Source organism: Laetiporus sulphureus (genome assembly GCF_001632365.1).
Source record: "Laetiporus sulphureus 93-53 unplaced genomic scaffold LAESUscaffold_69, whole genome shotgun sequence".
NCBI classification, from domain to species: Eukaryota; Fungi; Basidiomycota; class Agaricomycetes; order Polyporales; family Laetiporaceae; genus Laetiporus; species Laetiporus sulphureus.
The window spans coordinates 2972-30047 of NW_024468578.1; the positions used below are offsets into that span (position 1 = coordinate 2972).

The following is a 27076-nucleotide window of genomic DNA, read 5'->3' on the forward strand; positions in this document are numbered from 1 at the left end:
CCAAACAATATTGATGGCTATAAATGTATTTCCTTATATGGCAACCCTTACCCTCACCTTCAGCGATTGAATTCAAGAATTCCCTATAATGCACATGGTTGGGTGGCACGTCGAGATGGTATGCACGTTCGCGTCTATCAGGGGATTGTGAACGATGACGCGTGCGCGGGATGACCATGTACTGCGACGGGTGATGCGAGAGCGGTTGAGCGTGCAGATGAGTGAGGACGGTGGGCACGTCATCGAGGCGGCTATCCGTTCGCTCGTCACCTTGCACGCCGGCCTCCTCCTGTGCCGCCGATGACGGGTGGCCGAATTTTGCATAGGTCCTCGCGCTCGTGAGTGGCGGTCATCCGGTGCAGGCGTGGCGGCGGGTGGGGCAGGCCTGCAAGATAGAGTTGGGCGCGGGTCAGGTGGTGATGGAGAACAAAGAACGCGGCGCGTTTGCACCGCGTGGTGATGAAGGTTACGCGAGGGGAGTGGGTGGCCATAAGACGAGAAGAGACGGGCGACCGGCAGAGCGTGAGCGGCACGGCACGTCCTCGAGCGTCGGCGACGCGTTTGCACCGCTTGGTGGTGAACGAGACACGAGTGGGAGGGTGGCCGTAAGGCGAGAAGAGACGGGCGAAAAGCAAAGGGTGAGGGGGCACGGCACGTCCTCGAGGATCGGCGGCGCGTTTGCATCGCTTGGTGGTGAACGAGACCTGAGGGGGCGAGAAGAGACGGGCGACCGGTGGAGCGTGAGGCGGCACGTCCTCCAGCGTCAGCGGCGCGTTCGCATCGCTTGGTGGTGAACGAGACATGAGGGGACGGTGGCCGTAAGGCGAGAAGGGACGGGCGAAAAGCGAGTGTGAGGCGGTGTGAGCTGCGCAAGCCGTCCGTGTGCGCTTTCGCTCGTCATGGATGAATTCGGACGGCGGGGTGCCATGCGCGGCGAGCTGGAGTGAGTGAATGCGCCCTCGAGCGACGCGCGATACAGAGCGATCACGACTCACCTAACGTGTGCAAACAAAACCGCCTACGTTCGCTCTGGCCCACCTACGTGCTCCCTGATCATGAACGACTCGCCCTCCTGCGACGCCGCTGACGACGGTGGCGATGGCGTGCAGACGTGCGCGCATTCGCGACGCTACGTTGACGGCGATGATACCGTAGCCGTACGCGGTGGAGTCGTCTCGTTCGGTGCGGGGAATGTGGTAGCGGCAAACGAACAACACGCCGTGGTGGTGAGGGAAGCGAGCGCATGCGCACCGGATGGCTGTACAAGGGCGCGAAGACGTTCGAGGCCCAGACGGGCGTGAATGGCCTTGCGTGGGCTCGCGCGCGGGTCTTCGAGGTCGGCCGATGGCGCTGGGGACGTCGAACGAGAGGGGAGATGCTTGGAAGGTCAGTATATGCGCCCTGGGACGACGCGCGATACAGGACGACCGCGACTCACCTACAGCACCCATCCAATGCCATCCAACCATCCCTCCCTCCTCCTGTACTGCCGCCACCGCTAAGTCGCCATCTCCCGCATGCGTCCGCGCGCTCGTGAACCGTGGTGATCGGGCGAGGGAGTGGGCAGCGGATGGGGCGGGTCTGCACAATCGGCGCATCGCGTCGGGCGTTGGTAAGGCGGTGGCGGCGAACAGAGAACGCGGCCGATTCGCGTGCCGTAGTGGTGAAGAACGCGCGAGCGGGCGACTGGTCATCGTATAAGGTAAGAAGAGATGGGCGATCCGCGAGGTGCGGGCACGATGCATCGCGTGCATTCTTGCGAGGGCTTCGAGGTCGCAGAGCGCGCTAAGTTGGTCGAACGAGGGGGGAAAACGCGTGAAAGGTAAGTGTATGCGCCCTGGGGCGACGTGAGACAGGACGATTGGGACTCACCTTTGGCACCCCTCCCATAATACCCATTCCATCCGTCCTCTTTCACTAACATCGCCGTCGCCGGGGTCGCCGTCTCCTGCATACGTCGACCCGCTCGTGAGCCGTGCTGATCGAGCGAGGCAGTGGGTGACAGATAGGGCGGGTCTGCGTGAACGGCTCAACGGGTTGACCGCCGTGAGGGCAGTGGTTGCGGTTGAACGACTGGGCGGGCTCGCGTTGGTACGCCGTGGGGAATAGAAAGGACAGTGGCCGTTTATCATGCGTGGGCATGCTCGTAGTTGCTGCGAAGTCGTGCTGGGGAAGAGCGACCACGCTCTCATCGAAGTCTACCGTTGGAGTTGGAAAGCGCGTGGATTTCCGAGTACAACTCGGATCTCCAGCGGATGGACGGAGATGAGAAAGATTGACCAAAGACTGCACCGTGAACAACACAGTGCGGTCGGTCGTCGAGACTGGTAAAAAAAAGCGAAATGTTGTTAGCTTTGCGAGTCTGAAATGATAACTTACCTGGCGACCTCAACGTCCGACCGCACGTATGAACAACAGCCTCTCCGCCCTTCAAGGTCACGTACGATACTTGAGAATGTCGAGGAATGCGCGGTGAGGAAGGCTGAGGTCCGAGATAGAGAGGCGAGAGGCGAGAGGTGAGAAGTGGGAACAGGCGTGAGTCTCCCCGATTGGGAAGTGAAAGCGGCAGCAAGAGCGGATCTAAGTACAGGTCCTGGAGGGTCGCAAAGGCTCCGTTCGCGGAGATTTTTGGCATACATATAGGTGAATGGTATAGTGAGAGGTCGCAAGCAGCGCCTAGGGGATAGAGTGGATGTACAGCGAGAAAAAAATAAAATGAGCTACGCACTAAGCGGGCGCTTATCGAGCGAGCTCAAAGAACAATGCATAGAAAACAAACCGGACGGTGAAAATACTTGAAATTTTGATATGATGAGGAGGATATGCATTCCTAGGGGTCGCAGAATAAAAACGGAATTTAGAGCACATGCTCAAGTTTTTAGAAATATTCTAGTCACAGTTGACAGAATGCAAAAAGTTACCTGATTGCGCAAGCTTTCGCGCATGATCCATTGCATCAAATGATTGCGACCCTTTTGCGACCCCGAGAATCGAAGCAGGGCTTTCAAATGAGATTGTTTTCAAGAGGATAGGACATGATCTCGAGGAGCTAGGAGGTGCGCACGGAGGGAGGCCGAATGTTACATTCGGCCCGGGTTATATAGATAGTGGTCAAATTAGTGATGCTCACATAGATTTGCCTGTATTTCTATTTATATAGACGGTTCGGAAGACATAATTGCATCTACACACTGTGGGCCAGATAGGCGCTGGTATCACTCGCAGTCGCAACGAATTTTTGACCAGTGAAGGGATTCAGCGCATGTGAGCACACACTCACATGAAGTTGAACATCACAGAGCAGGAGTTGGAAAGTTGCCCAAGCGGACGGTACGCATTGTCGGAACTGATCGCGCGCGGGGTGAATAGGAAGAAAGGTGTGCCTAGTGTGCGACGCTGGCGTTCGCTGATTGGCGCACGTCGAAAGGGGCGGAAGCTGAATGCTGAAGTACTGTGTGCTGGTTACGAAAGCCGGATGGAGTGGACGTGGCTGTCATCAGAGTATATAGCCTACGGTTGATGAGAACATTGATACTTACCTTGCGCATTAAGGCAAGGGATGTCATTATTAGGCCTATTGGATACACCTGAAGTTCATCAATCAGCTATGAGCGGAGGACAGAGGGTCGGTCCTGCGCCGCCAGGCTCCGCGTGTTGAAGCAGGTGGTCCACGGCCTGGTAAATATCATGAGTGTCCCACGCGAACCGCATGAACGGATTCAAAGAGCCACGGGTAGAAATGTTCCGGATAAGCACAACAGCAATATGATGAAGATCATGCGGCTGCGTCGTTTGAGGATGCGACTGGAGGCTGGAGGACGGTGCTCGCGGCTGGATTTCTGCTAAATATCAGCATAGATGCGATGCTGTTCACGATATCGTCGAGGCTTTACGGCGTCGAGCCAGATCGTGAGCGGAGAAAAGCAGTTCAGATGAAACCGGTGTCGGGCGGGGCGACCGAATGGGGAAGCTTCACTGCGTCTAATAATGCACACGACATCCCTGCATCCGACCCGCCTTCAACCCCTTCCTCCTTCCATCTCCGTCCTCTCCATCGCGCAAGGCGACGTCGCGCTCGATGGTGGCTGTGCCGAAGAAGAGGACACTGAAGATTGGCCGTGCACTGAAGACTGCTGCGAGGCTACCTGCACGCGTCTCTGGCGGCAGAGGCAGCGGCAGAAACACCTTTGCGCCTCTTCCTGGAGAAGTCCCGGTTGTCCTGCTGCGTGTTCAGGTCGTTGGTTGCAACGACTTGATAGCGAAGTATAGGAATGGTCACAGCGATCCGTACGTTCTCCCAGACTTCAGCCGCCCTCATCCACCTCCTGGCGCACTTTCTCCCGTCACTAAGGATCACCCAGCTTTGTAGTGATTTCCTTACTACGCGATCGCCACCAAACGCCCGTGATGCGACGGACGCTGAACCCGACATTCACGCCCAAGGATGCCACGTTCGACTTTCCGATATACCTCTCGCTGGCCGACAAGCTGGGCGTCCTCGAGTTCGTAGTCTGGGACAAGGATATGCTGAAGAAGGACTATCTGGGCGAGGCTAATATACCTTTGGAAGACTGGTTTAGGGATGACAATGCGTTCTCCTTTGACGATGCTAAGAATAAGGTGCGTGCATGTGCCATGATACCCATCGCTGATCTCAATGCTGGCTGCTGTAGCTCGTCACGGCGCCCATCGTCTCCACCAGAACGTCGACGCTCGCAACAGGCACGATTCAGTTCAAGCTTGGCTTCGTGCCGCCGTCAACCCATCTCACACTGGTTGATTACAGTGAGGTGTTCTCAGAACTCGTCAAGCGGTCGAGACCGAGCCTTGTTTCCGCGCCACCGGTAAGTGCGCATGCAAACGATAGATCATTGGTGCATAATCTATTGTCCATATAGACGGAAGGTATCGGCACCATCCGCTCGCATCAGACAGGACCCGAGTTCCAGGATGACGGCTTCACGTCCGATGAGGGTGAACCCAGCGAAGAAGAAGAAGATGAAGTCACTCCATTGGCTCAGATATACGCCCCTTCTGCTCACTCCGGTTTGCCTGCTGCAGAGCCGCTGATTTTGCCGATCCTTGATACTCCCACGACGCCTACCCAGTCTACTCCACCTGGCATCAAGACGCCGATCGCAAGTAAGCCGCCGTCTCCGTCATTCAAGGGCATTCCAAGGATCTTTCCCAAGCGATCAAATTCTGGAAAAATAGCTCGCGCGGAATCATCTACGCTGACGAGCATTAGTCCTGGACCATCAGCAAGCTCGTCAATCGGCTCGTCGCCGCCTCAAACCGGGCCTTCGACGCCCGTTGCGCGTTCTAATCTTGCCTCGCGAGCGAAGTTTCGTAAGTCATGGGGCGGTAGCAAACAGAAGGAGTTCAACTTCTCTGCGGCGAATGACATATTGGGAATCGTTATGCTGGAAATTCAGAAGGCTCATGATCTTCCAAAGCTGAAGAACAGTGAGTTTCTCGAATCTCCGAGCGGTCGCGTGCTAATGCGGGTTTGCACTCTGCATCCTTTAGTGACGAGGACGGGATGGGATATGGACCCCTTCGTCGTCATCTCATTCGGCAAGAAAGTCTTTCGCACACGCGTCATCCGTCACTCGTTGAATCCAACATGGGACGAGAAACTTCTTTTTCACGTTCGCCGGTACGAGACTGCATTCAAGGTGCAGCTGACCGTGCTTGACTGGGACAAGCTTTCGTCAAACGACCACGTCGGCGATGCAAGCTTCGATGTCTCCGAGCTGCTCGCGAACGCGCCTCAGAACAACCCGGTTACTGGACTGTATCCCGAAGACGTGGACGGCTCTCACCCGATGCAAGAGTTCACGCTCCCGCTCACTACGGCGAAGCAAATGCCATGGGAGGAGAAGCACAAGCCGATCCTTACTATTCGGTATGTATGTATGCTACTCCTACACTCACCATGCCCTGACGAATTTATCGCAGTGCCAAGTATCAACCATACGATGCCCTCCGCCAACGCTTCTGGCGACAGTATCTTAAGGAGTACGACACTGACGACATCAAAGCGCTGTCCCACATCGAGTTGACCTCCATGCTTGACTCATTAGGCTCAACGCTTTCTCGTGAGACTGTGGACTCGTTCTTCACACGTTTTGGCAAGAAGCCGCGCGAGGACCTGCTCACTGTCGATGAGGCCATTCAGTGTCTTGAAACGGAGATCTGCCGCCCACGCAGCGAGAAGAAGCTTGTCAACCCGGACGAGAGTGCCTTCGACACAAGTACTCCCGTCACGCCGGCTGCAGTCGCTGGCAACGGGTTTGAACACCAGCTGAGCTTGAATCTGGACAAATTGGACTTTTCTGGTCCACCGCTGACACTGCCATACTTGAATAAGGATGCAGCCTCCGATACCGATGTGCTGCGCAAGCCGGCTCCTCCACCTCCACGTCCTACCGAGCCCATGCAGCAATCTCTGATGAATGCTGCTGGGCTTCCTCACACGCACTCCCTTCCCTCTCTGTCCCATCCCTTCATACGACAGCCTTCAGGTTCGTCCTCCGATCCGGAAGACTCCTCAGGTTCAAGTTCTGACAATGCGAAGATTGACGACCTGTTCGAACGTGTGATCAACATCAAGGCCTGCCCGTTGTGTCACCGGTCTAGGCTTAACTCCAAGGCGGAGGTGGACATAGTGACCCATATCGCCACGTGCGCGAGTCAAGACTGGTCGACGGTCGACAGAATTGTGGTTGGCAACTTCGTCACGGCAAGTCAAGCACAGCGCAAGTGGTACACGAAGGTGATCAGCAAGGTGTCGAGCGGAAACTACAAGTTAGGCGCGGTGGGCGATTCCGCTTGGACACTTGAAAGTGAAATCGTCTCATTCTCTCACCATTGCAGAACTCGGCAAATATCATCGTTCAGAATCGCGTTACGGGGCAACTGGAAGAGGAGAAGATGCAAGTATACGTGCGGTTGGGTATCCGGCTTCTGTACAAGGTCAGGTTTGGTGTTGGCCCTATAGATTTTGCTTATATGTGTCTAGGGATGGAAAAGTCGGATGGAGGGTGCTCGGGGTCAGTTCTATTCGCCTCTGTTATGAATATAACAGGATTGATTTCCTCCCCTTTCAGCCCGACGCTTGCTCAAGTCAATGTCCATCAAGCAGGGACTCAAATATGATTCAACGGAATCGGCGCGTGACATTCCAGCTTTCATCGCTTTTCACAATTTGAACATCGACGAGATCTTGGATCCACTGGACTCTTTCAGTACGTAATGTTATTTGAGCCGTTCTCACGAGGCATACTCACGCTCGACCGATTGCAGAAACCTTCAATCAGTTCTTCTACAGGTAAGCGTAGCATTATATGACCACCGAAGTCATCAGCACTCACCACAACATTAGGCGATTGAAGCCGTCTGCCCGCCCGATAGAGTGCCCAGATAACCCATACCGTCTCATCAGCGGTGCTGACTGCCGTCTGATGGCCTTCGAGACCATCAGCGAGGCTACACGGCTCTGGATCAAGGGCCGCGAGTTCACGGTCAGCCGACTGCTTGGTGAGCACTACAAAGCGGAAGCAGACCGCTATGCCGGCGGTGCGCTATGCATCTTTCGACTGGCGCCGCAGGACTATCATCGCTTCCACTCGCCTGTTGATGGTACGATTGGCCCTATGACGTACATCCACGGCGAATACTACACGGTCAACGTAAGCCTCGTTTGGCCTTCCGCGCCGACGAAGACATGACTGATTCGAACCACCCTCAGCCACAAGCGATCAGAACGGCACTGGATGTCTATGGGGAGAACGTGCGCAAGGTCGTGCCGATCGATAGTCCGCAGTTCGGTCGGGTTATGTTCGTGTGCATCGGCGCGATGATGGTCGGCAGCATCAAAACGACGGTTGAAGAGGGCCAGCATGTGGAGCGTGGACAGGAGCTCGGGTATTTTGCATTTGGTTTGTGTCTTCCATTTGAACCGGGACTCATTTTATCAACTTACTCAAACACATCGTAGGTGGGTCGACAGTCGTTGTTCTATTCGAGAAAGGCGTTGTCGAATGGGACGAAGACCTCCTCATCAACGGCCGGGCATGTCTCGAGACCCTCGTTCGCGTTGGGATGGGTATTGGCCGCGGTCGTCGGCAGCGTTCAGATGTTGTGCAACGTCCTTCGTGAGATCGTGCATGGCCGTGACAAGTAAATATCGAGGAACTATGATACCACGGATTAATATTACTCAACACTTGTATAGTAGTCGAGCATCGGCGATAGAGAGCTTCGACAATGCGGAACAGTTAGAACAGGCAGCAGCATACAGCGGTGCCAGGGCGACGAGTCGGAGCATTGGAACCTTGCACTTGGCTGGTTTGAGGAAGCAGGCAGTTGCCTTAACACAATTACAATCCAATCGTTAACATTACCCATAGTTTGTTACAGTACATATTCTTCGCCGTCCCCAAACCCATCATTCCCAACGCGAAATCACTGCCATGGCTAGAAGCGAGCAAACGCAGCAGTACGATACAACGCACGGAGCATGCCACAATCATCAGAACAGGAAACAGCTGCTATACACCCAGGACGCGCTTACCCCACTGCCAGACGGCGAAGCTGACGGCGGTCATGGGGACAATCTTGAGGTAACCGACGGAGAGGCCGACGTAAAAGCCGCGCCAGCCGTTCGCGTTCCAGATGGCGTGAAAGGTCTCGCCCCAGCGCATCCAGCGGTCGGGGTGGACAAGGCCGCCGACCTGCATGCGGCGACGGATGACCTCGAAGGGGTATGAAACAGTCTGGGCAAGGGCGCCCGAGACGGCACCGATGGCGAGGTCGGCGACCGGCGTGGGTTTTTGGCGTTGATGTGCGGATGATGGCGGGGGCGGAGGAAGGAAACGCGCACGGAGGAAACCCCATGCGAGGAAGGACATGCCAGCGTAAGGTATCATGCCAATGATGGAAACGGTGAAGCCGCGGTAGAACTTGAGGATGGGGAAGCGGGTGAAGAGTGAGGAGGGGGACGTGGGGGTAGATAAAAAGGTGGTGGTCTTCATGGCGGTGTTTTCGTGGTAAATTTCGGACATGGCGGAGACGAAAGATGGGCGTATGTAGAGGTGTGGGGCAACAGCGTGTGGAGTTGACGAGCGTGTCATAAATGCCATGCGTACGCGAATGAGCTCGAGGGGGTATGTACAGATGACGGAGGTCATCCCTGATGTAGATCCGTCAGTGTGAGTGGGGCACACGACGCATTTACGCACCTGAGAGGGCACCTGCGAGGAATCTGCGGACGTTCGTCTCTGATTCTCGTGTCGGCATCAGAACCTATGAGGTGTCTCAGTGGACAGGTATTGCCACAGTATACTAGATCGTACGTGTTCTATCTGATCGTAGGCCATGAATTTGATGGCCGCGTACGGGAATATGCGGAGTAGGGTCGCAGAGTGACCCTGGAGGAGACCGCGAATGCCGCTCTCGTGGTAGATGAGCGCTGCAGCACGGAATGCGCCGGTCCATGTACCTTGACGAAGGTCAGCTAGTGAAAAAAGTATGCTTAGAGAGTAGCGCGCACCTGCATACTGGCGAAACTCAGAATTGGACGTCTGGAAAAGGATTTTGACTCTATCGAGCGGTGCGACAACTGTCTTTGCCTGGTTTCGATATCAGCCGCGTAAAATGTATCAACACAAGTGTGAGCGCGAACCACGCAACCCGCAACACCGCCAGCGAGACCTGAGCGAAGTATATATTGCAGGCTCTGTTTATTCGATACACCATCGGAACTCATTCGAGTGTGCTGGCCCCCTAGTTCATGCACTGGCAAAAGATTAGGAAGACTGCCTATATAGCTCAAGACGAGGGTCCCTCTGAGGCAGACGACGGCGACGGGGAGGAGGAGAGAGTGGTCAGCGACGAAAGTGGATTGGTGCGACAAGTCCGACGACCTTACCCACCCCGCAAATCGCGTCCACGTGAATACCCCACGTGGATGCGGAGAGACGCGCCCCTTGGCGCCTAACACCCCCGCGTCCTCTCGTCCTCGACGCACAACATGTCCGCAAAGCCCAAGGCATCCGAAGCTAAGGCTCCCGTGCTCAAGGGGCAAGAAGGTGTGCATCTCTCACTCAATAACATTCCATATATGCGCGCTCACACGCCGTCTAGCCGAGGACAAGGTCCTCGAATACATCAAGCGGGTGCGTGGGCACAGAAAGGTGAACGTGTGAACACTGACGATCTCGCGCAGATGAACCGCCCGTTTGGGGCCGTGGATGTTTCGGCGAATCTCAAGGGTGCCGTGCCCAAGACCGCGACGCAGAAGATCCTCGTGGCGCTCGCGGAGAAGGGCGACCTCGTGCAGAAGACTTATGGTGCGTTGGCAGACGGTATTGATCATATATATGCGCGTCAGATGCCACATAAATCCAGGTAAGACGACGTTCTTCGTGGCCAACCAGGCAAACCTCGAGGATATGCCCGCGGAGAAACTCGCTGCACTAGAGGCGGAACACAAGAACACCGAAGAAGGCAACAAGGTGCTTGCTTCCGAAGTCCGAACACTTTCCACAGGTATGTATGCGACGGCATGGTTTGCGCATGCACCGGAGAGATGTCATCGATCGCGCTTGCACAGAAGTGGCAAAACTTAGAGGAACACCCACGGACGCAGAGCTGGCAACGTCACTCGAGGAGGTTCTCGCCGCGGTAAGCTTATCGCTCGGGATGCCTCCATTCCACTCCCACAACCTTCTTCCGAGCCCTTGAACCACGGACACTTGATCTCTGCCGCAAGCTGTCATCGCGGCTAACATCTAACATCTCACTTGCTCGGGCGCATATATAGGTAGAGAAAGCTCGCGGGCGACTGCAGCCCCTGCGTGCGGGCACGCCGCTCGTGTCTGCCGCCGAACTAGCAGATCTGGATGCGGACTGGACAAAATGGCACGCGGAATGGGTGCGCAGAAAGAAGATATTCACCAAGTGCGTCTCGATCTCGCATTACATGTATGACGACATACGCAGGTTAACTTTATTCTTCTCCTTGGACAGCTTCTGGCAGCTCGCGACGGATGCACTGCCGCCACAGGAGGCGAAAGAGCTTGCGGAAGACCTGGGGATCGAGCTGGACACGCCAGAGCATGGTGCGCTGGAGCGAGGCGCATTCTGCTCACCATCTAGCGTGCTCGGCAAGCGGAGGAGATAGCGTGCATATATGCATGTCGGCCCCGTTCGCCATGTAGTTCGGTTGCTTTCGTGTTCTCGTGTGCGGTGTGACCTGTTGCTTGCTGATCGTGTACATGTGTGCTCTCGTCTTCGTTCATGAATGGAACTGACTTGTCCCTCGCGACGCTCGCATAGACGCCCATCCGGATGCCAAGACCGTCCTCGGCCAGACTGTGTTGCAGCCAATCAATGCACGGGGTCAACGCCTGTGGCGGCGATTTGCAGCTGGGATTGAATTGAGTTTGAACCCAGGAGGCGGACGGTCTATAAGGCCGGGCATGGTTGATGGTCGCCGTCTGCTCTCTCGTCCGACGCCGTCTCCTTCGCCCCCCTTATTCTACTCCCGACAATGTCTACAGTCGCTCTTTCCGCTCTTTTGGCAGCCGCCGCCCTCACCTCTGGTGTACATGCCCAGACCACCGCCCTCGTCGACCACACCTACGCCTATTCGGACGTTGTATGCATCCGTTTTTTCTAATTCGCGCGACTCGAGCTTAATATCACCGTAGCCGTACAAAGTTGAGCCGACCGGAGACGTCCGCGGCAGTCAGGTCGGATACAACATCTGTAACTCGACTACCCAGAACCAGGATTCATACTGCCAGACCTTGATCGTCAACGGAATAGAAGGTGCGTTCCTCCGACTGTCTGTTTATATGAAACCGATGATCGAATGGCCCACAAGACTTCTGCATCTGGTCTTCCCCCAAGGAGGACGACACTATCGGTACTTCGGAGGCGTACGAGGTCGCATGGTGCACGCAAAACGACCATGGCACGCGTCTCATTCCACAGGGCAGCCTGACAGGCGTACAGTACCTCTACACTGCCAACTACATTCAGATCGTCGGTTTCATCGACCAGTCGAATATCAACCTCCAGGCGAACGACTCGGGAGGAGAGCTCGACCCTCATGGATCCGACTTGGTCCGCATGATTCCATTCACTTTTCTGATTGAATCTTACCATCGTGGTATTCTATAGCTGGGTAATCCCATGGGTGGTCTCGTTTATTCGAACCAATACCCGACTGGCAACACGGACAACACCTCCTACACCCAGATCATCGAATGGACTCAGTAGGTTACGTTCACCTCCTGGTAAATACGTGTTTCTCATCACGCATTCCAGATTCATCGGCAACGGCCAGTTCTGCCTCAAGATTTGCAACCCGTCGAACACGAGTGCAGATAACGTCGGCTGGTGCAACAATGTCTATGACGAAGTCGGCATCAACTACAACTGCCCCAACGCGGCCCAGAATGGCACGTTTGAAGTCTGCGATGGCGACTCGATGGAGAAGATCGGTGAATACGTCTCCAATGGCGTGACAACTACCTGGACACAGCCGTGGTCTGGTGTCTGGACCGTTCCCTACACGCCTGTTGTCCCGTCGTCGTCCAACTGCCGCACGTACACCTCGACCGACATCTATACAGACAAGCTTGCTGTGACGAGCTCGGCCTCTTCTGGTTCTGCGTCTGCGACGGCCACGAGCTCCGGTGCAAGCCGATCGAGTGGTGCTTCAAGCGGCGCGTCGCGCAGCGGAGCGGCGAGTGGTGCTGCTGCGACATCGACGGGCTCTTCATCTAGCTCGAGCGGTGCAGGTGCGGTGCGCATCTCAGCGCTCGCGACACTCGCCGGCGTCGCGTTTGCCGTTGTCTTCCTGGCGTAAAGGTGCACATGTGAACCTTGGTGTACGGTGGACGCTCTATCTACTTACGATGCCACGTTCTAGTCTGTCGTTTAGTGAGAGATAGGCTGTTGTAAGTACAACCATTGTCTGCGAACCGGAGAGTCGAGACGAGCATCTACGGTCGTACCGCTTGGTTGCACGCTATTTGCCATAACTTACTTCGGACTGTATCAAGGACTTTCACGCTTGTTGACGGTCATGTAGCCTGACGTGTTGACGAGCAGCATTCATACCCAGTGTTACAATATCATTGCGGTTAATTCTCAATCCGCGTGGACCCAACCATGCATGCAAGCCACGCCAGTACATCATATGAGTTCGGAAGGGATGCTGACTTTTTTTTCTGATACATCGTAGGCACTAACGCATCTGGCAGATGCGCGAGTCGAGACGATGCGGAATGCGAGAGCAGCAGCATTGTGTCATTGACTTCCCGGTCAGTCCTCTCAAACCTTTCATGTCTTCCCATATAGTTGAGGCTCATTTGACAGATCGATTCGCCAATGACAACAGCGGTTCCGCAAGCTTTGTTGTTTCTCCCTGACATCCCGCTATCGAATTTGGTCGCAAAGGAATCCATTGGCACTGAGGGCCCGCTGATGGTTCGTTTGCGTCTCAATGTGTGCGAGGATGAATAACTGGGCGACGGTGTGTGCAAATGCCCTACATCACTCACAACGACTCTACGCCCTGTTTTCATTGCTAACAGTCCCGCAAAACAGCGTGTCCCGTCATCTTCTCGAAACGATAACGCTCGGACTCGTTTTATCTCGAAACACACTTCCCAGTGCCGAGGCGATCCATCCTGTCACCATCTGCCTTCCATCACCGACAGAGTAGCTCCTCAGAGACGTCTATGCGCGTTGCCGCTCGACGATTTTTACGGTCTGAGAGAAATCGTGCGACAAAGGGAAGCCAAGGTTCAGCGTCATGCTGATGTGCATAACTGTCGGAATGGTCTTTTTTCGCTCACGTGTGTGCTCTACGATGCTATACCTGAGCGAAGCGGCGCGGTAGTGCGACCAAGCTGGAGGAAGAGCGCACTGGGTGGTGCGACCCTTGGTGCCGTTGAATACTGTTCGTCAACATCAGTGATGATCGATGAACAATGAGGATGCCAACGTTCCGGGGATATGGAGATCCATGACGTCTACTCAGCTCGAAGTCATCTGTCAGGCACTTTCGGTCCATCCGACATGTCATAAGTACGTTCGCCTGCGCATTCATAATCTTGTTTAGTAGAAACTGATTTTAACGCCCAAATGGCGTGCAGTGGATCGCCTGCCTCAACCAGCCCGCTTTCCAAAGGATGCATGTTGTGGAAAGCAAGGCAACGCAAACACCGAGTGTTCAGACACATCCTCCGAACTAATGCTCGAGACACATCTTGACTTCCAGTTGTATCCTTTACGCCGGAGCACAAGCTCTCGAGAGCGAGGCTGCTCAACCTGCTTGTGTCCATGTGCAGGATTATCTGATGTATCATGAACTTCGCAGATCGCGACATTCATTTGTGAATCCCCGTCCTGGCTCAGTCAATGATACCTTTCGTCCCTTCTGGATGCGTTCGAACGTGAGCTCTTTCTCCTCCCTACGAAATCCTTGCATTCAGCTGGATTGCGATCGCCTCTTCGCTGTTGACAGATTGGGAGCTATATGCTGCGACTAGCAGGCTGGCTAGTGTACAGCTTTGCCATCACCGGTGAGCCGTTGATATGATCTCCGCGGAACAGGAGACGCTAGCCGACCGCATTACTGGTAGGAGGTCCATTTACCAACAGACATGATGATCCATGATTGCGATCGGAGCGCATTTGGGTGGGCGCCAGGCAAAGCCCTCTCTATGGCCTCATACGTTTTCAAAGTCGAAATAACTGCCTGAATGGTAATCGTCTTCGGCTGGACAGTCTCCAGATTATTTCGTTGTGTCGTTCTGGCCTGGATGGATAAGTTGGCAGACCTACCTCCCCTTCCAACTGCGTCGACCAGTCACGCGTACGTCTGACATGGGCATTTTCGGCGCCGTCACATTAGCGTGCATCCCCGCAGATCGCATGACCATTGGTTTATCAAGCTTTTCTTTGAGATCTTGGGCTGTAGCAGTCCTTGCCACAGGGATTTACCTGTAAGGAGCGTATGGGCAATCATAGATGTAGACGTCGAGATCATTCTCCCAGTCAATCTGCCTCCATGACGACAATACATGTGTTTATGCTCCGCGCAATCCTGAAGATTGCTGTAAGTTATCGAGATTTGGTGGCTCTCGCTTCACGCCGACTCGGCTTACCAGCGCTGTCACTGATACCCGCAGATTCAGCGCTCAGCTGCAACGGCCACTTATCTATCCAACCCGAGCGTCTGTCGGACTTCGCCTCCCACGTCAACCTTCGCGAGGATGCTTGTGTTATGCCCCAAGGGAAAACCCGCAGCTATCGAAGGCATGCTCGACCACATGATCTTCAAAGCCACGCACCTTGTAGTGCCGCCGAAATGCAGCCTCTACCGATAACTCTTGCGTCTCTCTCCTGCTGTCCAACCTAGCAATGCGGCATCAGACTGCTCTGCTACTCACTTCCAGACAAGGACATTTCGCCTTGGGGATATCGAAGCTTCCCAAGCCTGGTCCAGGAGAGATATTAATCAACGTGCGCGCGACAGCATTGAATCCTGTCGACTGGAAGATATATGCTCTCGGGATCATTGTCAACAAGTACCCTGCAGTCCTCGGAAGTGATATCGCAGGCGTAGTCGAAGACGTTGGTGAGGGTGTCGCTGGTTTCTCTAGAGGCGACAGAGTGTTCGTGCTTTCTCCTAGCTTGCAGTTTCCTATCCCGAGGGAGCTGAGAAATACCTAGACTTACTCAAGGTGTCATCAATGTGAATAGTCACTCCAGCTTCCAACAATACGCGCTCGGATTTTCTGATGTGACTGCGAAGGTGGGCTAGATATCGCGAACTCACGTTTATTCCTTATCAATATCCCTCCTCGCAGATTCCAGAGCACCTCACCTTCGAGCAAGCTGCGACGATTCCTCTCGCTCTCGCAACCGCCGCTGTTGGCCTGTTCAACCAGTACTCGGAATCTGGCAGTGCGCACCTGTACCCGCCATGGGAGCCTGGTGGGCGTGGCAAATATGATGGAGAGCCATTCCTCGTCTTTGGCGGTTCAAGCTCTGTAGGCCAATATGGTAGGTCGCACACACAGCACTGCTGTACTTGTGCTTACCTGTCTCTCAAGTCATACAGCTTGCCAAATTGGCGGGCTTTGAACCGATCATTACCACAGCCTCGCCTCACAACGCCAAGTATCTTCTTGACCTCGGAGCGACGCACGTTCTTGATCGCCACCTCTCCGCTGACGACACTCGTTCAGAGATCTTTCATATCACTTCCAAGCCTATTCAGACCATATACGATGCTGTGTCTTTGTTAGAGACGCAGAATATGGCATATGATATCCTGGCTACAGGAGGATGCCTTGTGTTGGTTCTAAACGAAGTTCTAGATAAAAAGAAGAAGAGGGAGGACAAACGTGTTGTCAAGGTTTCTGGAAGCACCGTCGTGCCGGAAGAAAATAGAGCAATGGGTATCAGTTTGTATTCGAGACTATCCGCGCTGCTGGACGAGGGCATCATAAAAGTGCGTACCTGAGTTTTTTTATTGCCATCAACCATGATCAATCCTTGTAAAGCCGAACAGGGTCGAGATTCTGCCGAATGGTCTTGAAGGTATTTCCGATGGTTTGGCGCGGCTTGGGAATGGAGTCAGCAATATCAAGCTGGTTGCGCGCCCGATGGATACTCTGTGACCTTTCATCGAGGATGCATAGCTCTGGTCGACGTACAAGTCATGCGTGGAATGTGAATTCACTCGTACAGTCTTCGGTGGCGATGTTCGACGAGCGTCTGGCACAATCGATGTCGAGAAATTCGGCGAAGCTGCCCTTCCAGTCGCTAGCATGAGGTGCTTCATGGGTCATGTTTTCAGGCGCCTTCTTCCGTTAAGGTCTACTTAGTGGTTGCACAGCCTGCCTCGAGATCTGCAAGACAAAGATAGTGCATCATGATCCATTCTATGATGGGACGTCGTATGCCTTGTTCTCCTGCGATTCATGACCATCAAGCGTTGCTAGCCTCTCAAACAACTCGCCGGGAAAGGCACAACGTCATATTGTTAATAGTTATCGTTTCAGGCCTATCCGTGGTCTTGCGTGATAGGGCACTGGTATCGATTGTTCTATGCACAGGGCGTGCACAGCCTTTTTGTCGTTTCGGGGGATAAATAGAAGCGTACAGCGCAGACTCTTTCCATCAGCTACCTAACAGCCAGACGTGAACGCGCCACATCACCTACCGATATGCTTGCTCCCTCTGCGGCAAAGAAATTGACCTTGGCGCGGTCCTTATATTTGACGCCCCTGCTGACCCTGACCTCTTATACAGGTTCATACGCAGGACCCAGTCCGAACAACTTGCCATCGACAAACAGTAGCATTGCCTTCGAGCACGCGCCACATGCAGAGCTGGCGCAGCTACGATCCCCGGAGCTTCCCGAGCCCTGGTCGGGTATCGAACGTTACCTGGCAGTCGGGTGCTGGAAAAGAATGATCTTCGAGCACCTCTTTGGGATCGTTCGTGTTTATCAAGTGGGCTGGATCTTGACATATGTTAGTGCGGAGATTGGGAGAACCATTCTCGGATATCGGCAGAGCCCCAGCCCTTCTTCGAGACAGACGTCATGGTGGTCTGCGTCGAGGGCGGAGGCATGCTCGCGCTGTCGAGCTACATCCTGCCGTTAACACTCTTCAAAGACGAATTTTACGAGGAGGAGGTTACATGGGGTTGTTCGACCCTCGAGCAGGCTGCTATCATTTGGGGTATCCCTTTGGCGGTGGTGGTCACCATTTTGTTCGGACAGGCCTTGGGGTTGGTAGTGATGCGACGATGGCTGGAGGAGTGGTCTATTATCTTGCAGGATGTCTCTGTCAAAAGGGCACTCACCTCAAGCGCGACGGGTCTACCATTAACGATTGTGGCGAGCATTGCTGTCTACCAATTCGTCGACTTCTTCAAGAGCTAGTGATGTGTTCGACAATGTAAATTTCCCGATACTCACATGTGAATACCATTCTATGCTCACAATACGACAGCTAATTGCTTCTCAGTGCCCCAGATCGTATTGAGGACGATAGACGGCACGTAAGGCGAGACGGTGGCACAGTACAGTAAGGTGTACAGACGGGGGCTGATGCATGCGGACGGTCAGACGGACGGGATGATATGTGTACTGAAATGGATTCATGAGGACGTTGTGCAATGTGTCAGGCAGTCAGTGCAGACAGAGGTTACCCAGCTTCGGTGCATTGGACCATATGTTCATGGAGATTATATATGTCTGTTTTGATGAATAAGTCAATTCCACGATAAGCCTATTCTCACGTCGATGGCCAGTCGCTTGCAAGCTTAAGTCTGAGCCAGCTGTGTTGACGGTCAGATCAAAGAAAAGAAAATTAGGTCGCGATGGCCAAAATCGATTGATCAGTCAGCGATCTGATGTCAGCAATGTGGCGCAACTACCGGGCTTCCTCTCGTTAGCTGTTTCAACGCGGTCCTGTACATCTTGTCAACTGGTAACAAAATCTTGCACTGGCATTATAGGTTTGCAACTAAATCTATGTCATACATATACTTGACTGTACGTTGCTGGTGCATCAGTATTGCTGGTGATATTTGCGTCTCGCGAGCGACCGTCGCCATATGACTTGTTGGATTCTAGATTAAGTCCTTCAGCCCATGTGTTGTTCGATGCTAATTGGTTTTCTAGAGCCCTGCTCGCGGCACCACACATCAACAATCATTTCTCGCGCAACTGTCATAATCGTGGTGGTAAGGTACTCAGTATGCTAATTCACAGCTTACGTAGGAAGCAAAAGCTGTTCGCCTCTGAACTCCAGCGGGCACCATCTATCATAGTGACATTACGAAGATGCGCGATCGGTGAAGTTCGACCTGCTATTGCGTAATAAAGAGTGAGCGATCACTTTAGATCATGCTGTGTCCTATGATCACAGGTGCCACGGCTTCATCGAACATAGAGCAGTACCAGATGAAGGCTACACCCATGCCTCAACAGCCTGGATGGACAAATAGCCACGCTTCGTTTGCAAATATATTTGCTGAAGTCAGCATTCATAACCCGTTGGTGCTGATCTAGATTGTCGAAAATGCTCTGCCACCCAGTGCCACATACATCTTGCTACGCATACAGCCGGTAAAACACAGCTTCTGTATCATCGTATTTTCTGATGGTAGGAATGACATGCTCACAATGGTTTCTCACATATATTCTCCATCCCCGCATAGCAGAAATCCGCAGCGCATGGACTTCATCTACTAGCATTCATGACGTAGACACAGCGCCCGTGAATTTCAGCACATTGCGGGGCACTCCTTCAGGTATTGTTCGCTGCACAGGATCACACAAACTTCCCAGTTCAGTCAACTCACAAATATAATTAACACCATCTATCTTACTCATAACCAGCTTCCCAGCATAATCGGGTTCGCCACACCAGCGATATCATTTGTGCAAATGGTGATCACCACTATCACAGAGACTTCGACTTTCGCACAGCATTCTACTGCCGTTCACTCTCCTACCCCAGCTACCTTCTCTGCGCAGCGGGATTCGCATGCCAGAACCTACGCATGCAGCATCATGAGGCATCGCCACAATGCCATGCTCCCCAATCTCTAGAAACCGTGACAGGCCCATGCAGCTCATCCTTTAGATCCTGGCGGATCAACATCGGTGACCAATTCGTGGAATGGACCTAGGTTGGTGGGTGGGGCTGGCCATTCACATGGCCTGTTGCGGAGACATGAAGAACCATCCTCGGCTACCGCAACAGCCTGTAGCCTTTCTTGTCAGGAGGTCAGCATCCTGGGTGCAGGGATAATCAAAGTACCCGTCTATCTCATGTTGGTGGCGGACATCATATCAACAGGGCAGAAAGGCGGCGTACTGATCTGCTTCCATTTACATGCGGCGACATGCATGGCGCTTCTGGACTTCGAGTACAGAACCAATTGTCATGTCGCAGTGTACCCTTTTTGGACATGGCAATCATCGGCCTTGATGGATACACACTAGACATAGCAGTCACATGAGGGCTTATGCTGCTGGAAGACGAAGAGATATTCATAAACAAGTTCAACATGGCTAAGGTGCTTGGTTCAAGTGCGACCGGTTAGACGCCTATTGTGGCCGGCATCTGGGTATATACGCTATGCGTCATCAGACATAGGGCCATAGTGGCGTGCCAGATGGTATGTTTTCAAAGAAGAAGGTGTGGGACAGTTCTGAGACATCTGTACATCAGCGTTTCCCTCTCAATGATACCTGCGAGTGAATAATTGAACTTATCCTCATTATAAACTTTTCCGAACATCGTACTTGACCCCACTACTGATTATGGACCTGCAATGCTTTCACGATCTTGTGGAATTAGGGGAGATATACGTTGTTCTTCGTGCCCCCCGCGTTTTGCGTTAATGCAAAAATATTCTCGAAATTAAACCGAGCAGGGAATCAACAATTATGACGGTGCAGAGAACGCACCAATGAAATTCTGCATGCTGTAGCCATATGCACGGAGAGGACATATCATACCGCTAAATGGTATCTCGACGCAACGGATACGCCGACGAGAATAACATTTCATAGAAGCCACATCTGCATTCCTTAGCTTGTATGAGTATTTTTGACACCTTGGTGTGATCCGGCTGACTTACAACTATGACGCATTGTAGGCCAGGTGAATGCTCGCGTTTTCAGTCGCCGGCCAGACGAACAGTGAGCGCCTCGCCAGGGCCATCAAGAGGGTGTGGCACCAAGCATCTGGCGCATGGCCAGTAGAGATCTCTTGAACTGGACGCGTCAAATTGTGGGTGGGTGCCTTCGTCGACATGTCCCCGAGCTAGTACCCACAGTCGCGTGGCTAACGTAGAAGTACGAACGTATGAACAGTTGTCGTCCATAGACATGCGAGCGTAAGGGGTGGCACATGAACACAGCTTCGCCATGAATGTCCGAGGGTGACACAGTTGCGGCACGTGTATATTTCAGTGGCCCGAGACAACAATAGGCACACTGCGCGTCGTCAAGATGCCCTTGCCACTATGATGGCCGTTCAGGCAGCCGCGGAGACGAGAACAGACGAGGTCCTAAAAGAAAGGCTATACGAGCATGCTGTGCGTGGGAGGGAGACAAGTTCCGCTTGGCAGTCAGTGGCACAATCACGCAAATAGAACAAACTCACGCTAGGATAGAGACATCTTTCTGTGTATAAAGATGCCCTGGAATTACCAAGACTCTCGCTGCCTCCCCCTTCGCCACCCCTCGCCAGAGACATACTAACCAGTCGTCGCTACAATGTCTGCAACACAGGGATTCGGGGTCGAACCTGCGGAGCCGATGGATCATTGGCGAGACACGTACCTCCAGGGCGCAAGGTCGCTGTCTTCTTCCTGGACCTTCCAACCGGCGCGGTCCCACAACCTGGGCAGAGGAACAAGCACCCAGTCGCCCCACGGTGCTACCGATACAGAGATATTCGTGGAAGCTTCTATGGCCGAACGATTTCGGTTCCGAGTCGTCCTCAGACGCATGACCGTCGCCGCGCTGAGATCCGCAATCTGCGCGGCCCTCGGTGGCTCTATCACCCACGACGTCTTTCCATGGTCATATAGGGTATCATTTCTAAGAACCGTCGTACCCAGTATGGCGGGAAGCTATGTCCTAGCACTCCTCGTCAGCTTTATTTGGTCAGCCATGATCAAATGTGGCGTTGTGTCTGGACAAGACGAAGCAAGGGGGATAAACGGATCGGGGCTGAGGCAAACGTTTCCTCGTTCAATCACAGCGGCAGCTATTACGATCTTCGGGCAAATCTTGGGGGCAATATCTATTCATCCACGAAGACGGAACGTACCTAGAAGCTGTCCTCTTTGCGCTTGAGACGAGTGGCTATGGTTTGGCATTCGCTGTGATCTTCACGTGTATGGCTCAAATGGCGTTCTACAACGATCGTATGGGGGAATGCTGGGCGATCATCATTCTGTTCAGCTTTTAGGTAAGACCTTCATGAGTACCAATCAACTGGAAATGCACTAATGCACTTGCAGCTCAGGATGCTGAGAAATTCCATTGGCGATCAGGTAGAAATTTCGAATAGCGTGGAGGGTTATGAGTACAATCAACGTACCTCTATATGGGAGGGAATGCAGCGCGACCTGATGTCTAGAATATGCATTCGTTTGAAAAGCTATAAAACCTCGTACAATTGAGATAGAATGCCGGTCGATCACGAACGGCGCACTTCCAGGATTTTCAGTACCCGCATTAGCTTCAAAGACGAGGTTCGTTAAAGCACTCACAGCCGTCGAAGTCAAGCCCTTTGTGTCTGTAGCTTGACATTCCCCACGGTCAGGTGATATTAGGATCGTCGAAGTGGCGTACCAACGCCACTCGCGCACAGGCACCTCACAATGCGATGCACCACCAGATTCATGTCACTCAAGCGGTGTGGATTGTGCAGCGATGCGACAGTCACTGGTAACGAAGCACCATAGCATTCTGAGTACAGTGAGTGCGTTACATGGGTACCACATAAATATCAGAGCACTTCGCCGCAGACTCTGCCTCCAACCCTTCGCATCTTTAGGAACCTCACATACCGCTGTGCTTTCCACCAGCAGAAGTCCACTAGGTTGTACCAATGCACACCCAGTTCAGGAAGACCTCGTGTGCGAACGCCATTCGCAGCCTCAGCGCCTCCTCCACGCCCCCATATGTCGATCCGATAGGCCAAGTACTGGACATCGACGACTTGCGATGCGCACCGGGTTCAGCTTGAGACGCGTTCGAACACGCCACAGAGCGTACGTGGTAATCAGACAGGGGATTGACCTTTATGGGTACTCTTATAATCATCTTCACAGACGGCTTATTCGTTTAGTCGCGCGCATTGAGATTGTACCAAGAGTACCCACGCAACCGAAAGTCGGCATATTGACTGCGGCTGGTCTCGCCAATATTGTTGCACTCGAGGTTAGTGAACACGGTGTCGGGATAGCCATCCTGCCCAGAAGCATCACGGACCGCTGACCACCGAGCATGCAGTCACATTGAGCGCGATGGTATTTAACCATGGGACTGGCTGCATTATTGGCTTTGGCGCTCTTCATAGTGTTTCTGGCCATTTTGCATCGCGATCTATTTAGGCCAAGTACTCTCATTGCACCGGTGCTGCATGCTAGCGCTCATCCGGATGATGTTGCGGGACATAGCCTTTGAAGTTTGCGGGTTGTGGTACCTGGCAAGACGTACTCGGGAGCTGTGGCGCTGCAAGAATAGCATGTGAGGCCGTGGCTAGAGCTAATATACATGCCATTGAGCCCCGGAATAAGAAAGCTGTGATCACGAAGGAACTGTGCGAAGGTTGTCTTCGACTCCGTGTGGCTGTGTGCCTGGAATTCGGCACCGACGAAGTTAGCGGCCTAGGATAAGTAAACGCTTTCAGATGAAAGACGTTTGCCACTGCCCTGTGGCGATGCGCCATCGCTCCTGAGGAATGCACCAGTCCGATTGCGATGATGCGATACGTCATGCATTCATGTCTCGATCGGTTGTAATGTGGCACGGTGCCACAGAGGGCGTCCATTCTTTGCATAAATAGGTTCGTACTCTTCCAACAAGCCGCCCTCGTCTTGTCGCCACATCCTGCACTCCACACACACCCATCCAAGGATGTCACTCGTTCTTCCTCCTGCAGCATTCGTGAGGGATTCATTTCACAGCGAACGAGTATGCCCGCCTTCGACGCTTCTGGATGAGAAGTTGTCCCCTTCACCCACTGACGAGAAGAGCACGTCCCCCGCACCACCACTCTATCTCGCCACCTCTCGCGACTGCGCATCACTATCCTCCCTCTCCACGACCACGACCGTGTTCCTCCTACCGCCACCTAGCGCCACCAAAGCATCCGGTCGGACTACGCAACAAAGAGTCGTTTCTGCAATAGACCACCTTTCATCTGCATTCAGATGCATCGGCACTGTTCTCTTCGTCATAACTTTCTTTAGCGTGCACACGACGCTATACATGATGCGCTATGCAGCGCCAGCTACAGTGTGGTCCTTGATTTGCGGTTACTTCGGCTGGACATCATTGATTCAAGTGGATGGCGCGGACACAGGAACAACCTCACACTCCGGCGTCGCGGCGGCCAGTGCGCTCGGTGGTACAATTCTCGGAGCGGCGATCGGGCTGTGGGTCGCTTTGAGGTCTCTGCCGCGCGAGGGAGAGGAGACTGAAGAAAGCACGGAACGCGAGGATTCAGATATCCGAGGTCCCAGGAGAAATCATAAGGGCTGGAAAAGGTTTTGGCTAGGTATAATCTTCGGTCTGTGTGGCCAATCCGTGGGCGCGGCCACCTTGCATGGCAGAGCGGGAGTTCCGAGCACTTTGCGTGCTATTCAGGCGAGTGCAGTTGGAGAAGCCGCTCTCCTTCCAGCAGTATTTTTAACGGTGTTATTATCGTGGCTTTGGCGCATCTGAACTGATCGTCATCGCGGTGACTCAGCCAGCGGCTACTGTAGGATCGATTTAAACTCACCATAATACCCCGGCCGTTATGCCATACCTAAAGACAACCCTTGTGATAATACATCTATGTTTATATTAGTCGCCAATCGGTACTCGTTCCACAGAAGAACACTGCAGAGACCGAATTAACCGAGGTCGACGCGACCAGCACCAATAATTCCACGTAACCGCGTCCGTATCTTGGCAAGCTACGGACCGACAGTTAGCTTGGTCTTACACCATCCTACACAGCTTCTCTGACATTGTCTTCATAGAGTGGTTCGCCAACCGAAGTGGCGCGACTGTACAGCGCAGTGGCATCATCTATCGTCGATTCCTTCGAGTAGATCACTCCAGGGACTGTTGTTCATCAAATTGGTCAACATACTCAACCGTATACCTGCTACGAGATGGAAACGCTCACCGAGATCAACTCATCGATATCTGGGTACTATGGCTATCATAAAGCTTGAAACGCGTTCCCATCCGATCACCAAGCCTCAGTTGATCAACAGAGGTCCCATCATTATCAATCAATCCACAGGATATCCAAATATGATAGCTCACCGGCAGCCGGCCTAGCAGAAGCCAGATATCCCTGCATCCTCGGCGCAAGTCATGACTTCTTCAATGACATCTCTCTGGAGACGTGACCTAGCCCGTGCTTTGCTCCATCTCCCGGTCCAGCGGTTTTTCAATGTGGAACGATACGTACTAGACGATCATCGATCATCCCTCTGGTGGCAGATATTCTTCAGCTCTGTCTGTCGGCCCTTTTCGTTTTCGCCAGTACTTGCACGGTCCCAACCTGGTACTCGCCTGCCCGTGTCAAGATCGTGCTCCGTACATCGTCGTCGGCACCATGGAATATGACGTCACATGTCCCTGCGACTCTGCGATGGAGGGTTCTCTGTGGCCAGCCGTTTGTGCATCATCGCCTCCTCCGTGAAACAAGTCGCTGCACAGCTTTTGGGCACTGTTCCCCGCGCTCAGCAAGATCACGTGTACCACGCTCCCGGGCGGCTAAATGACTCCGTCCTTCAGCGCTTTAAGCTGCACTAGCACTGCTCGAGCTCTCACAAACAACCACCATGTCCCCCACCGCTTTAGATCCTCGCCCACAAAGCTCTCAACAAGTGCTGCCAGAAGAATATGTCCAAGAGGCGTTCCACTCGTTCCTCAAGTCTTCGCTCACTCAGGCGAAGATCGAGGGCCTCCTGCCAACAGACGTGCTCTCGAGTGCAGAAGGAGATCTCATGATCACAGGTATACCGCACGGGTTAACACCTGCAACGTGCTACTGACCTTCTCCTTAGGTCCCGCGCTCTGTCTGTACTTTGCCGCATTACGATCAACGACAGAACCGCCTTCCGTTCCCCTTCCACGGCGATCCAAGAGCTCGTCCAACCCCGCGTTCGACCTCTCATACGACAACTGTCCACCGACATTCCGCCCCTTCTGGCTCGTCTGGTCCCAATCAGTTCCCGAGATCCAAGCCTTGGTCCCGGAGCACCAGCACGACCTCGCACGAATCATCTGCGGCCTTCCTCCGATTGCCACGCCCATCAACCGACGCGTAAACGGTATCGCGGCCGATCTGCGCGCGGTGGCGATTGAGATTAGCATGCGGCGGACGTTCCAGGACCGGTACGCGAATGACCTGCAGGCTGCGTTGGATGCAGGGTCCCCAGGCGGGCGGAGAAAGCTCAAGGCGAGCTTCGTCCCTCCTCCAGATTACAACACCGCACAGTCCACTCCCTCCATATCTCGTACATCGTCGGCCATGAGCTCTACCAGCACGATCTTCCCATCCCCCATCTCGCCCCACTCACCCACCATCCTTGGGCCCGACGCGCCTATAATCGAGTTCATCCGGGAGACGCTCTACGCAGCGTTAGCCGATGTCATCGAGCGCACGCCCTCCATCCGGCGTGCCCTCCGCACGGACCCGACGCGCGCCTACTTCGCCGCGGTCGCCTTCGCCATCCTCGACGTCGCCACGGGCACAGTCACCCATCCTCACAAGACAGTCGAAGACATTCTGTCCCCGGGGGATGCCGATCGCGAGGAGGCGACTATCCACGGGGTGCTGGGGAAGACGATCACGTTGTCGGAGTGTCCGCGCGAGCTGCGGCCGTTCATGGCGGAGCTGTGCGCGATCGGGAAAGCAGCGCGGGAAATGGAGGAGGAAGACTCGCTCGCGACGGTTCGCGCGCTCGAGCGCGGGCAAGATCCTCCATCGCCACGGCTAGATCGGGTGCATGACGTTCTCGAAGGCGGCGTCGGACACGCTTACGATGATGCCTGCTCGCAACGGTCGAGGAGAACAGATACCTCACGGTCGGACAGGCATGTCCCAGACTCCCGTCGTCGCACGACGTCTACTGAGAACCGCGCCGTGGCGTTTGCGAATCGGATCAACGCGCTCGCGCTGGGGATGACGAAGCTGCGCGCGTTCAGGGAGCGGCAGGATATGGTCTTCAAGGTCCTTTCAGGTATCGGTGGATGACTTTCCTTAGCGCTTGC

At 53.9% G+C, this 27076-nt stretch overlaps 12 protein-coding genes across 12 annotated transcripts in view; 8 read left to right on the forward strand and 4 right to left on the reverse strand.

The window, feature by feature from the left end:
• LAESUDRAFT_502129 (uncharacterized protein) overlaps positions 1-878 on the reverse strand; it is a 1019-nt gene extending 141 nt beyond the window's left edge. Inside the window, exon 1 of the mRNA XM_040902709.1 lies at positions 26-878. Coding sequence (XP_040758657.1) covers positions 73-684 — 612 coding nt within the window. The 5' untranslated portion in view covers positions 685-878 and the 3' untranslated portion in view covers positions 26-72. The remainder of the gene's footprint in view (positions 1-25) is intronic.
• Positions 879-1578: 700 nt separating this feature from the next.
• Positions 1579-2425, reverse strand: LAESUDRAFT_731749 (uncharacterized protein). Its single transcript, XM_040910107.1, has 2 exons — positions 1873-2425; positions 1579-1785 (listed from the first exon to the last, which is right to left on the reverse strand). The coding sequence occupies exon 1, from the start codon at positions 2140-2142 to the stop codon at positions 1918-1920; it is 225 nt and encodes a 74-aa protein (XP_040758658.1). The 5' UTR covers positions 2143-2425; the 3' UTR covers positions 1579-1785; positions 1873-1917.
• A 1566-nt stretch (positions 2426-3991) lies between these two features.
• On the forward strand, positions 3992-8364 carry LAESUDRAFT_816191 (uncharacterized protein). Its single transcript, XM_040914754.1, has 13 exons — positions 3992-4287; positions 4362-4620; positions 4674-4844; positions 4899-5466; positions 5530-5908; positions 5962-6820; positions 6880-6978; positions 7025-7055; positions 7113-7250; positions 7309-7333; positions 7388-7694; positions 7754-7943; positions 8003-8364. Exons 1-13 carry the CDS (start codon positions 4079-4081, stop codon positions 8161-8163), a joined length of 3396 nt encoding a protein of 1131 aa, XP_040758659.1. The 5' UTR covers positions 3992-4078; the 3' UTR covers positions 8164-8364.
• Positions 8365-8555: 191 nt separating this feature from the next.
• LAESUDRAFT_664880 (mitochondrial carrier) lies at positions 8556-9772 on the reverse strand (the record flags this gene model as incomplete). Its single annotated transcript, XM_040905156.1, has 5 exons — positions 8556-9196; positions 9246-9309; positions 9360-9505; positions 9557-9635; positions 9689-9772. 5 exons carry the CDS (start codon positions 9770-9772, stop codon positions 8556-8558), a joined length of 1014 nt encoding a protein of 337 aa, XP_040758660.1.
• A 245-nt stretch (positions 9773-10017) lies between these two features.
• LAESUDRAFT_708128 (TBPIP-domain-containing protein) lies at positions 10018-11330 on the forward strand. The gene is made up of 7 exons (XM_040906679.1): positions 10018-10094; positions 10150-10181; positions 10232-10355; positions 10414-10554; positions 10619-10689; positions 10829-10965; positions 11035-11330. Exons 1-7 carry the CDS (start codon positions 10037-10039, stop codon positions 11186-11188), a joined length of 717 nt encoding a protein of 238 aa, XP_040758661.1. The 5' UTR covers positions 10018-10036; the 3' UTR covers positions 11189-11330.
• A 227-nt stretch (positions 11331-11557) lies between these two features.
• On the forward strand, positions 11558-12883 carry LAESUDRAFT_664884 (uncharacterized protein; the record flags this gene model as incomplete). Its single annotated transcript, XM_040905157.1, has 5 exons — positions 11558-11665; positions 11718-11838; positions 11894-12135; positions 12193-12287; positions 12340-12883. 5 exons carry the CDS (start codon positions 11558-11560, stop codon positions 12881-12883), a joined length of 1110 nt encoding a protein of 369 aa, XP_040758662.1.
• A 2470-nt stretch (positions 12884-15353) lies between these two features.
• On the forward strand, positions 15354-16948 carry LAESUDRAFT_731761 (GroES-like protein). The gene is made up of 5 exons (XM_040910108.1): positions 15354-15701; positions 15760-15841; positions 15897-16092; positions 16143-16543; positions 16596-16948. Exons 1-5 carry the CDS (start codon positions 15448-15450, stop codon positions 16710-16712), a joined length of 1050 nt encoding a protein of 349 aa, XP_040758663.1. The 5' UTR covers positions 15354-15447; the 3' UTR covers positions 16713-16948.
• A 699-nt stretch (positions 16949-17647) lies between these two features.
• LAESUDRAFT_731763 (uncharacterized protein) lies at positions 17648-18112 on the forward strand. Its single transcript, XM_040910109.1, has one exon. The coding sequence runs from the start codon at positions 17669-17671 to the stop codon at positions 17981-17983; it is 315 nt and encodes a 104-aa protein (XP_040758664.1). The 5' UTR covers positions 17648-17668; the 3' UTR covers positions 17984-18112.
• Positions 18113-20692: 2580 nt separating this feature from the next.
• Positions 20693-21163, reverse strand: LAESUDRAFT_502682 (uncharacterized protein). Its single transcript, XM_040902710.1, has one exon. It carries the CDS (start codon positions 20986-20988, stop codon positions 20737-20739), a length of 252 nt encoding a protein of 83 aa, XP_040758665.1. The 5' UTR covers positions 20989-21163; the 3' UTR covers positions 20693-20736.
• On the forward strand, positions 21164-22285 carry LAESUDRAFT_502841 (uncharacterized protein). Its single transcript, XM_040902711.1, has 2 exons — positions 21164-22037; positions 22253-22285. The coding sequence occupies exon 1, from the start codon at positions 21338-21340 to the stop codon at positions 21920-21922; it is 585 nt and encodes a 194-aa protein (XP_040758666.1). The 5' UTR covers positions 21164-21337; the 3' UTR covers positions 21923-22037; positions 22253-22285.
• A 1241-nt stretch (positions 22286-23526) lies between these two features.
• On the forward strand, positions 23527-24723 carry LAESUDRAFT_731768 (uncharacterized protein). Its single transcript, XM_040910110.1, has one exon. The coding sequence runs from the start codon at positions 23714-23716 to the stop codon at positions 24521-24523; it is 810 nt and encodes a 269-aa protein (XP_040758667.1). The 5' UTR covers positions 23527-23713; the 3' UTR covers positions 24524-24723.
• Positions 24724-25641: 918 nt separating this feature from the next.
• LAESUDRAFT_764149 (uncharacterized protein) lies at positions 25642-27059 on the forward strand (the record flags this gene model as incomplete). The annotated part of the gene is made up of 2 exons (XM_040913390.1): positions 25642-25816; positions 25867-27059. 2 exons carry the CDS (start codon positions 25642-25644, stop codon positions 27057-27059), a joined length of 1368 nt encoding a protein of 455 aa, XP_040758668.1.
• Between the last annotated feature and the right edge of the window lie 17 nt (positions 27060-27076).